Source organism: Hyla sarda, chromosome 6, assembly GCF_029499605.1.
Source record: "Hyla sarda isolate aHylSar1 chromosome 6, aHylSar1.hap1, whole genome shotgun sequence".
Classification (NCBI taxonomy): domain Eukaryota; kingdom Metazoa; phylum Chordata; class Amphibia; order Anura; family Hylidae; genus Hyla; species Hyla sarda.
In genome coordinates this window covers 303,283,902-303,297,611 of record NC_079194.1, presented here as the reverse complement: position 1 = coordinate 303,297,611, position 13,710 = coordinate 303,283,902, and the positions used below count along the sequence as shown (strand labels likewise).

The following is a 13,710-nucleotide window of genomic DNA, read 5'->3' as shown; positions in this document are numbered from 1 at the left end:
GTCTAGACAATGCTCTGTGAGCTAAACATCTTGGACTCCAGACTGATACATTGTACATAGCTCATCCTGCTCTCGGCTGAGAAGTGATACAATTGTATCCAGTCTAGACAATGCTCTGTGAGCTAATCATCCTGGACTCCAGACTGATACATTGTACATAGCTCGTCCTGCTCTCAGCTGAGAAGTGATACAATTGTATCCAGTCTAGACAATGCTCTGTGAGCTAATCACCCTGGACACCAGACTGATACATTGTACATAACTAGTCCTGCTCTCAGCTGAGAAGTGGTACAGTTGTATCCAGTCTAGACAAAGCTCTGTGAGCTAAACATCCTGGACTCCAGACTGATACATTGTACATAGCTAGTTCTGCTCTCAGCTGAGAAGTGATACAATTGTATCCAGTCTAGACAATGCTCTGTGAGCTAAATATCCTGGACCCCAGACTGATACATTGTACATAGCTAGTCCTGCTCTCAGCTGAGAAGTGATACAATTGTATCCAGTCTAGTCAATGCTCTGTGAGCTAAATATCCTGGACCCCAGACTGATACATTGTACATAGCTAGTCCTGCTCTCAGCTGAGAAGTGATACAATTGTATCCAGTCTAGACAATGCTCTGTGAGCTAAACATCTTGGACTCCAGACTGATACATTGTACATAGCTCATCCTGCTCTCGGCTGAGAAGTGATACAATTGTATCCAGTCTAGACAATGCTCTGTGAGCTAATCATCCTGGACTCCAGACTGATACATTGTACATAGCTCGTCCTGCTCTCAGCTGAGAAGTGATACAATTGTATCCAGTCTAGACAATGCTCTGTGAGCTAATCACCCTGGACACCAGACTGATACATTGTACATAACTAGTCCTGCTCTCAGCTGAGAAGTGGTACAGTTGTATCCAGTCTAGACAATGCTCTGTGAGCTAAACATCCTGGACTCCAGACTGATACATTGTACATAGCTAGTTCTGCTCTCAGCTGAGAAGTGATACAATTGTATCCAGTCTAGACAATGCTCTGTGAGCTTAACATCCTGGACCCCAGACTGATACATTGTACATAGCTAGTCCTGCTCTCAGCTGAGAAGTGATACAATTGTATCCAGTCTAGACAATGCTCTGTGAGCTAAATATCCTGGACCCCAGACTGATACATTGTACATAGCTAGTCCTGCTCTCAGCTGAGAAGTGATACAATTGTATCCAGTCTAGACATTCACTAACAGACCTAATCATTCTTACATCTGTGGATATGTTACAATGGGTCAGGTTTTATTTTAAACTTTTGGGAGGAGATTTATTAAATCTGTCCAGAGGAAAAGTTGCTGAGTTGCCCATAGCAACCAATCAGATCACTTAATTCATTTTTCAGAGGCCTTTTCAAATATGAAAGAAGTGATCTGATTGATTGCTATGGGCAACTCAACAACTTTTCCTCTGGACATGTTTTGGTAAATCTCACCCTTGGAGTGGTTCTGAATCTGTGGGATCGGTCACATTTACGGCAGCAATGCTCATATCTCCAATTAACCCTACACCAAGCACTCCCCAGGTGCCTACCATTTTCCATCACTGACACACTGTAGCAAACCCATGCTGTGTGAGAGCTGTACCAGGTCAGGGTGAAAGGGTTAATGCAGATTTGCGCAGCGCCCTGTGTTCTCTGACTGTTATTAACCCCTTCACAGCCAGAGGTCTCCGTAGAGTTTGTGTCGCACCATATAAGGGTTTTTCTTGAGGCTCGTACTGTCAGGAGTGCAGCAAGAAGAATGTTATTGTAATGGTGTCACCACTTCTTACCAGGGGCCTCCGGGAGATGGTAGAGACCCCCCCCCCCCCCCTCATCACCGCAGTTAATCTCTGTTATCAGCCAAGTAGGGAGCAGAGTGAACATAATTATATTGCTCTTAGTCTGATCCAGAGTAACGAAACTCCAGAGTAATATAAACGCGCTGTGACAAACACAGGATTTTTGTAAAAGAAAAAGTAAATAGAGCAGGGGTTCCCAACCAGGATGCCTCTGACTGTTGTCAAACTACAACTCCCAGCATGCCTGGACAGCCTTGGTTGTTTTGCAACAGCTGCAGGCACCCTGTTTGGGAAACACTGATCTATGTGTATGATGGCCTCTTGAATCTCTCTTCACTCTGGATGTCAGAGGAGAGAAGGGTCGGGCAAGTGTCCCCCTTCAGAATACATATGCAACAGAATGCAGCCATATTGCCCCTATATACGTTAAAGCAGTGTTTCCCAACCAGGGTAGCTCCAGCTGTTGCAAAACTACAACTTCCAGCATGCCCGGCCAGCCGAAGGCTTTCTGTGCATGCTAGGAGTTGCAGTTTTGCAACAGCTGGGGGCACACTGATTTGGGAAACACTACTATATGTATTAATTTCTATAGGTAATATGGACAAAAATCTTAATAATGAAATTGCTATTTAAGCGATTATCTGCTATGAAGTCTCCCCCCTATCTGCAGCCTCAGTAATAACATGGCGGCTGTTGTACATTCATTCATCGCTCATCTTCCTAAGATAAAAATAGCATCTTATTTTTTCTTCTTCACCCTTTTAGTGGTTTACAATTACAGTTTTTCATATAATCTTTGTTGTTGTTGTTTATAAGTGTTTTGTTTCCTCCCATAGACTTCTATAGGCAGAAAAAAATGGAAATAGTTGGCCGCATGCAATACCTCTTAACAAACACCAGGTGGTGCTGTTGCTTTACCGTTTATCCATAGCAATAGCCCAAGGCTAACAGGGTTAGCAAACAAGCAAAGCATCAAGTACAATAGAAATTTTTTTTGTTTATTTTTTATTACCTATTTGTTAAATTACCGTTTAGACATATATAACCGCCATGAGTCGAGCGCATCATGCAAGAGCTGAGTGTGCTGCACAATGTGTGATAAGAGGCCGCGCCATTCAGGACCCGGTAGCCGGATCAGTTCTGCCGCTTTGTCGCCTCTGCTCTGTGGCTCGCCAACCGTTAGTTACAACCCGATTTGGCAGGAAGCCTGGAGCTGGGGACTCTATACTCTCCTACCATAAAAGGAGAATAGTTTTTTTATTGTATTAAGATGAGCAACGAATGAACGCACGACAGCCGCCATGTTGTTAATAAGGCTCCATATTGGGGGGAGGGGGGCGCCCCCCTTAAATACAATTGCTTAAATAGCAATTGCATTATTAAGATAGTCATCCATATTACCTATAGAAATCAATAAATATAAGCAGTGTTTCCCAACCAGTGTGCCTCCAGCTCACTGTATGTATTCATGTATTCTGCAGGGGGACACTTGCCAGACCCTTCTCTCCTCTGACATACAGAGAGAACAAAGAGTTGAGAGGCCATTGTACACATAGATCAGTGTTTTCTAACCAGGGTGCCTCCAGCTGTTGGAAAACTACAATTCCTAGCATGTACTTTGGCTGTCCAGGCATGCGGGGAGTTGTAGTTTTGCAACTATGGATGTCAGAGAAGAGAAGGGTCGGGCAAGTGTCCCCCTGCAAAATACATGTGTCAGTGTATGTGGTGATGGGGAGTTCATGCTGGGAGTTGTAGTTTTGCAACAGCTGGAGGCACACTGGTTGGGGAATCCCGACACATTAGGAGTCAATTTGGACTATACCTTCGGTGCCGCTCTTACAGGGGTCACCACCTCTTACAGGGGTCGCCACCTAACTTTCCCAACTGTAGAATGGCACAACTACCCCTGTACAGTACTTCTTATAGCCCTGAACCACAGGGGAAATGGTGCCCGATTTTGTTCTGTAGTATATAGAGCTTTATTATTTGTCACATAAGTATTAACCCCTTCATGTTCTGTCCCATCAGAGCACTCAGACTTCCAAGCAGCAGAGGAAGATGGAGAGAGAAGCGAGAATGCGAGCAAAACAGGAGGAACTCAAGAGGCTGCACAAGGCCCAGGTGAGAGCAAAGTCCTATTGCTGCATATACTGAGCAAAGGAAGTGGTACTGTTCAATGTCCATATATACAGAATAAGAGCAGATACTGAGGATTACACCCAGTATAAAGGACAGGAGAAGTGGTACTGTGCAGTGTATATATGCAGAATAAGAGCAGATACTGAGGATTACACCCACTATAAAGGACAGAAGTGGTACTCTGCAGTGTCCATATATACAGAACTAGAGCAGATATGGAGGATTACACCCAGTATAAAGGACAGGAGAAGTGGTACTGTGCAGTGTATATATGCAGAATAAGAGCAGATACTGAGGATTACACCCAGTATACAGGACAGGAGAAGTGGTACTCTGCAGTGTCCATATATACAGAACAAGAGCAGATATGGAGGATTACACCCATCATACAGAACAGGAGAAGTGGTACTGTGCAGTGTCCATATATACAGAACAAGAGCAGATATGGAGGATTACACCCATCATACAGGACAGGAGAAGTGGTACTGTGCAATGTATAGATAGTTTTTCTTTGTAAAGCATCATCTGCAGATGGTCGCACATGCCCCCCCCCCCCCCCTTATTGATGGATTTTTCACAATTTATTCACAAAAAAATGAATTTGTCAGTAACAGAAGTGTCAGTCAATCACGCTTATGAAAAGATAACACTTAAGTTTCTTAACTCTAATAATCCGCTTGTTTGTCAGGTATTGCGCTCCGTGGCGCTCGCATTGTTCTCCAAGGTCTCTGAAGCTTTCACATCCTTTACACCAGATTACAACAGCTCAAAAATTATTATTACTTGGAGGAACATTATAAAGGAGGGAGAATGAGAGGGAGAGAACGCTCGGAGTGGGGGAGTTACAATCTATCTCTACCACCCATGTCGCACTATGTCGGAGGCATTTATTTCAAGCAATGACAAGGAAGCTCGATCTGTACTACCAGCCCCGTCCCTTTTGTCCAGAGATAGGGAGCAGCAGCCAACTATCTAGAGCAACCAGTATGCCTCCAGCTGTTGCGTAACTACAACTTTCAGCATGCCCGGACAGCCAACGGCAGTCGGGGCATGCTGGGAGTTGTAGTTTTCAAATAGCTGGAGGCATACTGGTTGAAAAACTCTGATCTCTGTGTACGATGGCCTCTTTGTTGACTCTGGATGTCAGAGGAGAGAAGGGTGAGGCAAGTGTCCCCCTGCAGAATACATGTACAAGTGTATACAGGGATGGGGAGTGCATGCTGTAGTTATGCAACAGCTGGAGGCACACTGATTGGGAAACACTGATCTATGTGTACGATGGCCTCTCTGTGGACTCTGGATGTCAGAGGAGAGAAGGGTCGGGCAAGTGTCTCCCTGCAGAATACATTTGCTAGTGTATATGTGGATGTTCTCCAAACAGAATGCAGCCATATAGCGGTAATAAACAACAGCATGCCTGGACAGCCTTTGCCTTTGGTGTATGCTTGTATAGTTGATAATGTAGATTCAGCTGCAGGTAAGAAATTGTTAAAGTTTAATGCACCATGATGTACACAGGTTCTCTTACTGCCGCACAGAGACTTGTATTTTTACGATACCTTTCACGTAGGATGTCCAGGAAAAAAACTTCTGTGATGTCACACAGCACTAACTCCAACCGTAGCTCACAGTACTTGTTCAGCTTTCTCACTTGTTCAGCTTTCTCCTCTGGCTGGTAACTACACTTTCTTTCGGCTGGAAACAGGATACAGGAAGAACATTATAAGATTAGTGTATGCAGAGGGGCCCTTGTTCAGCTTTTTTCTCTTCTGGCTGGTAGATACTCCTTATTAGAGCTGTAAACAAGACACAAAAAGGACATTGTTAGATTAGTGTATGCAGAAGGGCCCTTGTTTAGCTTTTGCCTCATCTGACTAGTAGCTACTCCTTATTGGAGCTGTAAACAGGTCACAGGTTGAAGGATGCCTCCTCAGTGGGGACTGGACACAACCTCTTGGATAAAATCCTACAAACTCTGTACAGCGTAGTGACCACTTTACATGGGACCCAGATCGGTCTCAGGTGTGTTGTCACTTGCAATGGGACCTGTGACTTGCTTGAAGCAGACTTTAAAGGGCATTTCCAGGATTAGAAAAATGGTACCTCTTTCTTGGAAAAACAGCACCACTCCTGTCCACAAGTTCAGTCTGGTATTCCAGCTTGGCTCTACTGAAGTAAATGGGACTGAGCTGTTGTACTACATGCTGACAGGAGTGGTGCTATTTTACAAAAAGGCTTTAACTTGAACAGTCTACAGGACAGCATAAGCCTAGACCTTGGAGAAACACTCTAGACTACATGTACATCTGACTAGCAGGAGCAGTGTTAGGAAAGATGTTGCTCTTGCATTAGCCAAACTATCACTGCACTTAACTGGTTCTGGTCCAGCCCTCTGGGGAGACTCTACTCACAGCCTTTCTGGAAACTTCTGCATAGAAGTTTAGCAGGAGAGTATGTCACGTGGCCAATGAATCACTTATCTGAAAGAGCTTATAAAAATACTTAACCCTTATACCATTAAAATACCTCAGTGTATGCTGGTGTGTAATGTAATATACAGAAATAGTTAACTCACAGTACCTACTGACATAAAAGAAGACTCTGTGTAAACAAGGTCTTAGGTCTGTGTGTAAGCGCACATACTCCCATTCACTGACAGCAAGCAGAGGCCATAGGGAGGAATTGAAATTCAAAGTAGATTCAGAAGTTGCAGAACTTATCAGAGCAGATGAACCCATCACATCTATGTATACACTGGCGCCATGCTGACGCTTATCCTTTAAACTCTTCCTCGCTTACTTCGGCCTCAGGAACTCTATTTCTTATGATTCAAGAATCATACATTTCCAACAGTTCCTGCGACAGTGAAATGTACAGATGCGGCTTTGTTGTGTAGTTGAGCTGGGGTTGCCCTGTCAGATAAACAAGTGTCTCTATGGGTCATTTAATCTTTGTATTTTAAGAAATGGCTACAATACAGCAGAGGGCTCTGTGCAATCTGCCTCCAATGCCCCCACTACTGTAACATTGTAACAAACCATTCTTCCCCCAGACAATACAGCGCCAGCTCCAGGAGACTGAAGAGAAGCAGCGAGCACTTGACATACAAGGTATCAAGCTGGAGAAGGCTCTTCGAGGAGAAACAGGTAAGTGTTCCCAGAACGCGACGTGTTGGGTCATTGAGGGCAGGAAAAGAGCGTCTGGCACACAATATGAGATATGGGACTGGCAAGAGGCTGTGCCACCCTGGAGCAGAACAAGAAGGTTGTGTAGTAGTAACATCTTAGCAATACTGACGCTTGGTGCCACCACTAAAATACCGTGCCGAACCCCAGTGCATCCACCGTATCATGACAGTAATAAGGTGGGCACAGCCTGAACCAGGCCAGACCACAAATATTGGATGTAATCAATCAGTGCAGCTGGGGAGTCTGGTGACACATCTGACCCCATCTCATCCGCTACAAACCCACCTATAAGGCCAGTGGAGCCCACCTGTACCCAGCCTGCCAGGTATCCCATAGTCGCTCTTTCTGAACCCATTCAGTAGGGAGCATGTTATATAACTTGTGCCCTCACAGGTGATTAACCCTGCCAGATAGATAGATATGAGATAGATAGATAGATAGATATGAGATAGATAGATATGAGATAGATAGATAGATAAATAGATATGAGATAGATCGATAGATAAATAGATATGACATAGATTTGAGAGATAGATAAATAGATATGACATAGATATGAGAGATAGATATGAGATAGATATGAGATAGATAGATATGAGATAGATAGATAGATATGAGATAGATAGATAGATATGAGATAGATAGATAGATAGATAGATAGATAGATAGATAGATATGAGATAGATAGATAGATATGAGATAGATAGATCTGAGATAGATAGATAGATCTGAGATAGATAGATAGATCTGAGATAGATAGATATGAGATAGATAGATAGATAGATATGAGATAGATATGAGATAGATAGATATGAGATAGATATGAGATAGATAGATATAAGAGAGATATGAGATAGATAGATAGATATGAGATAGATAGATAGACATGAGATAGATAGATCTGAGATAGATAGATCTGAGATAGATAGATAGATCTGAGATAGATAGATAGATAGATAGATAGATAGATATGAGATAGATAGATAGATAGATAGATAGATAGATATGAGATAGATAGATATAAGAGAGATATGAGATAGATAGATAGATAGATAGGACATAGATAAATAGAGATAAATAGATAAAATAATAGAGTAGCCCCTGTAATACATGGAGATGAGACCCCTGAGCATTGTAATGAAGAACAATCATATAGTAATTACATTAGGATTTTTGGCCCCATCTGGGTGGGTTAGGTCCCAGTCCCCAATGTCTTCTCCATTATCTGATCTGTATATTCACAATGACCTCCTGACGATTAAAGAAAGAAAATGGGATCAAACCAGATCAATAATGTTCAAGTTGTTAAATAATAAACTAATGACCTAATAACTAAGCAAAACATCAATAATTCATGTATTACACATCTGTGGATTGTTAGACTGTGTCCAATGTGCTAATGAAATACAGTATCAGCCTCCAGATACACGATAACACCCCCAGATACATGATAACACCCCCAGATACATGATAACACCTCCAGATACATCATAACACCCCCAGATACATGATAACACCCCCAGATACATGATAACAGCCCCAGATACATGATAACACCCCCAGATACATGATAACACCCCCAGATACATGATAACACCCCCAGATACATGATAACAGCCCCAGATACATGATAACACCCCCAGATACATGATAACAGCCCCAGATACATGATAACACCCCCAGATACATGATAACACCCCCAGATACATGATAACAGCCCCAGATACATGATAACACCCCCAGATACATGATAACACCCCCAGATACATGATAACACCCCCAGATACATGATAACACCCCCAGATACATGATAACAGCCCCAGATACATAATAACAGCCCCAGATACATGATAACAGCCCCAGATACATGATAACACCTCCAGATACATGATAACACCCCCAGATACATGATAAAACCCCCAGATACATGATAACAGGCCCAGATACATGATAACACCCCCAGATACATGATAACACCCCCAGATACATGATAACACCCCCAGATACATGATAACACCCCCAGATACATGATAACACCCCCAGATACATGATAACACCCCCAGATACATGATAACACCCCCAGATACATGATAACACCTCCAGATACATAACACCCCCAGATACATGATAACACCCCCAGATACATGATAACACCCCCAGATACATGATAACAGCCCCAGATACATGATAACACCTCCAGATACATCATAACACCCCCAGATACATGATAACAGCCCCAGATACATGATAACAGCCCCAGATACATGATAACACCCCCAGATACATGATAACACCCCCAGATACATGATAACACCCCCAGATACATGATAACACCTCCAGATACATCATAACACCCCCAGATACATGATAACACCCCCAGATACATGATAACAGCCCCAGATACATGATAACACCCCCAGATACATGATAACACCCCCAGATACATGATAACAGCCCCAGATACATGATAACAGCCCCAGATACATAATAACAGCCCCAGATACATGATAACACCCCCAGATACATGATAACACCCCCAGATACATGATAACACCCCCAGATACATAACAGCCCCAGATACATAATAACAGCCCCAGATACATAATAACAGCCCCAGATACATGATAACACCCCCAGATACATGATAACACCTCCAGATACATAACACCCCCCAGATACATGATAACACCCCCAGATACATGATAACAGCCCCAGATACATGATAACACCCCCAGATACATGATAACAGCCCCAGATACATGATAACAGCCCCAGATACATGATAACACCCCCAGATACATGATAACACCCCCAGATACATGATAACACCCCCAGATACATGATAACAGCCCCAGATACATGATAACAGGCCCATATACATGATAACACCCCCATATACATGATAACACCCCCAGATACATGATAACACCCCCAGATAGAAGATAACACCCCCAGATAGAAGATAACACCCCCAGATAGAAGATAACACCCCCAGATACATGATAACACCCCCAGATACATGATAACACCCCCAGATACATGATAACAGCCCCAGATACATGATAACACCCCCCAGATACATGATAACACCCCCAGATACATGATAACACCCCCAGATACATGATAACAGGCCCAGATACCTGATAACAGGCCCAGATACCTGATAACAGGCCCAGATACATGACAACACCTCCAGATACATAACACCCCCAGAAACATGATAACACCCCCAGAAACATGATAACACCCCCAGAAACATGATAACACCCCCAGAAACATGATAACACCCCCAGATACATGATAACACCCCCAGATAGAAGATAACACCCCCAGATAGAAGATAACACCCCCAGATACATAACACCCCCAGATACATGATAACAGGCCCAGATACATGATAACACCCCCAGATACATGATAACACCCCCCAGATACATGATAACACCCCCCAGATACATGATAACACCCCCATATACATGATAACACCCCCAGATAGAAGATAACACCCCCAGATAGAAGATAACACCCCCAGATACATGATAACACCCCCAGATAAATGATAACAGGCCCAGATACATGATAACACCCACAGATACATGATAACACCCCCAGATACATGATAACACCTCCAGATACATGATAACACCCCCAGATACATGATAACACCCCCAGATACATGATAACAGCCCCAGATACATGATAACACCTCCAGATACATGATAACACCCCCAGATACACGATAACACCCCCAGATACACGAAAACACCCCCAGATACATGATAACACCCCCAGATACATGATAACACCTCCAGATACATGATAACACCCCCAGATACATGATAACACCCCCAGATACATGATAACACCTCCAGATACATGATAACACCCCCAGATACATGATAACACCCCCCAGATACATGATAACACCTCCAGATACATGATAACAGCCCCAGATACATGATAACACCTCCAGATACATGATAACACCCCCAGATACATGATAACACCCCCAGATACATGATAACAGCCCCAGATACAAGATAATAGCCCCAGAAACATTATATCAGCCCCCAGATACAATTTGATATACTGTAGATTCAATTAAACTCCACATAATGATAGATAGATATGATATAAATATGAAATAGATGAATGCACACTATGTGCACAAATATTAGGCAAGTCACCCCCACTTGAATGCTTATTGGATGGCATCAGATCAGGTGATGCATATTTGTGTAATAAGGGAAGTTGCGGCCTAAGGAGACGAACCCCCATATCATGGTGTGCAGAATTATTAGGCAGTGTCTTTCTCTCAGGCAAAATGGGGCAAAGAGATATTTAACAGAATCTGAAAGGTGAAATTTGTAGAAAGTCTTTCAGAGGGTGCGGTACTGTTGAATTGCTGATATTGGGCGTGATCACAGAACCATCAAACTTTTGTTGCACATAGTCAACAGGGTCGCAAGAAACGGGTGCTGAGAAACAAAGATGCAAATGAATCAAACGTGAATCTGCCAGGAAGCCATGATCCTCCAGAGCTGTCATATTCCAGAACTGCAAACTACCTGGAGGAGCCAGAAGGACTAGGTGCCCAAAGACGGGGCCAACACTGAACAAGACAAGACTGGGCCAAGACATATCTGAAGAAAGATTCTTCATAGGTTTGATGGATGAGATTGAAGTGACTCCTGAGGGGCCAGATGGATTGGGTCATATCTGGATCAGTAATGGGCACAGAGGTCCATTTCCATTTAGACGCCAGCAACGTTGGAGGTGGGGTACTGTTATGGGCTGATATTATTAGTGATCAGCTAGTTGGACCTTTTTTGGGTTGAAGGTAGACTCAAAAATCAACTCCCAGACCTACTGCACGTTTTTCGAAGACACTTTCTTCAAGTCTACATCCTTCAAGAAGACCATGATTATTAGGTACGACAATGCTCCATCACAGGCATTAAAGTATCCCCTGTGTGGCCATCCAGTAAAGACCCTAAAAATAAAGAATAATAAATGACCTCTTGACCTAAACCCGATTGACAACTTTAATTTACAGTGAAGGAGAACAGTAACCTCTCTGAGCAGTGTCTGGAGGCTGTGGTCCCTGCGGTGTCCGGAGGCTGTGGTCTCTGCGGTGTCTGGAGGCTGTGGTCCCTGCGGTGTCCGGAGGCTGTGGTCGCTGCGGTGTCCGGAGGCTGTGGTCCCTGCGGTGTCCGGAGGCTGTGGTCCCTGCGGTGTCCGGAGGCTGTGGTCCCTGCGGTGTCCGGAGGCTGTGGTCCCTGCGGTGTCCGGAGGCTGTGGTCCCTGCGGTGTCCGGAGGCTGTGGTCCCTGCGGTGTCCGGAGGCTGTGGTCCCTGCGGTGTCCGGAGGCTGTGGTCCCTGCGGTGTCCGGAGGCTGTGGTCCCTGCGGTGTCCGGAGGCTGTGGTCCCTGCGGTGTCCGGAGGCTGTGGTCCCTGCGGTGTCCGGAGGCTGTGGTCCCTGCGGTGTCCGGAGGCTGTGGTCCCTGCGGTGTCCGGAGGCTGTGGTCCCTGCGGTGTCCGGAGGCTGTGGTCCCTGCGGTGTCCGGAGGCTGTGGTCCCTGCGGTGTCCGGAGGCTGTGGTCCCTGCGGTGTCCGGAGGCTGTGGTCCCTGCGGTGTCCGGAGGCTGTGGTCCCTGCGGTGTCCGGAGGCTGTGGTCCCTGCGGTGTCCGGAGGCTGTGGTCCCTGCGGTGTCCGGAGGCTGTGGTCCCTGCGGTGTCCGGAGGCTGTGGTCCCTGCGGTGTCCGGAGGCTGTGGTCCCTGCGGTGTCCGGAGGCTGTGGTCCCTGCGGTGTCCGGAGGCTGTGGTCCCTGCGGTGTCCGGAGGCTGTGGTCCCTGCGGTGTCCGGAGGCTGTGGTCCCTGCGGTGTCCGGAGGCTGTGGTCCCTGCGGTGTCCGGAGGCTGTGGTCCCTGCGGTGACCGGAGGCTGTGGTCCCTGCGGTGTCCGGAGGCTGTGGTCCCTGCGGTGTCCGGAGGCTGTGGTCCCTGCGGTGTCCGGAGGCTGTGGTCCCTGCGGTGTCCGGAGGCTGTGGTCCCTGCGGTGTCCGGAGGCTGTGGTCCCTGCGGTGTCCGGAGGCTGTGGTCCCTGCGGTGTCCGGAGGCTGTGGTCCCTGCGGTGTCCGGAGGCTGTGGTCCCTGCGGTGTCCGGAGGCTGTGGTCCCTGCGGTGTCCGGAGGCTGTGGTCCCTGCGGTGTCCGGAGGCTGTGGTCCCTGCGGTGTCCGGAGGCTGTGGTCCCTGCGGTGACCGGAGGCTGTGGTCCCTGCGGTGACCGGAGGCTGTGGTCCCTGCGGTGTCCGGAGGCTGTGGTCCCTGCGGTGTCCGGAGGCTGTGGTCCCTGCGGTGTCCGGAGGCTGTGGTCCCTGCGGTGTCCGGAGGCTGTGGTCCCTGCGGTGTCCGGAGGCTGTGGTCCCTGCGGTGTCCGGAGGCTGTGGTCCCTGCGGTGTCCGGAGGCTGTGGTCCCTGCGGTGTCCGGAGGCTGTGGTCCCTGCGGTGACCGGAGGCTGTGGTCCCTGCGGTGTCCGGAGGCTGTGGTCCCTGCGGTGTCCGGA

The 13,710-nt window shown here is 46.3% G+C and overlaps 1 protein-coding gene across 5 annotated transcripts in view; it reads left to right on the top strand.

The window, feature by feature from the left end:
* Window positions 1-13,710, top strand: part of MICAL2 (microtubule associated monooxygenase, calponin and LIM domain containing 2) — a 238,036-nt gene that overhangs the window by 200,645 nt on the left and 23,681 nt on the right. For all 5 annotated transcript variants that reach the window (XM_056527942.1, XM_056527946.1, XM_056527945.1 and 2 more), the window contains 2 exons: window positions 3,844-3,936; window positions 7,007-7,100. In XM_056527942.1, coding sequence (XP_056383917.1) covers window positions 3,844-3,936; window positions 7,007-7,100 — 187 coding nt within the window. The remainder of the gene's footprint in view (window positions 1-3,843; window positions 3,937-7,006; window positions 7,101-13,710) is intronic.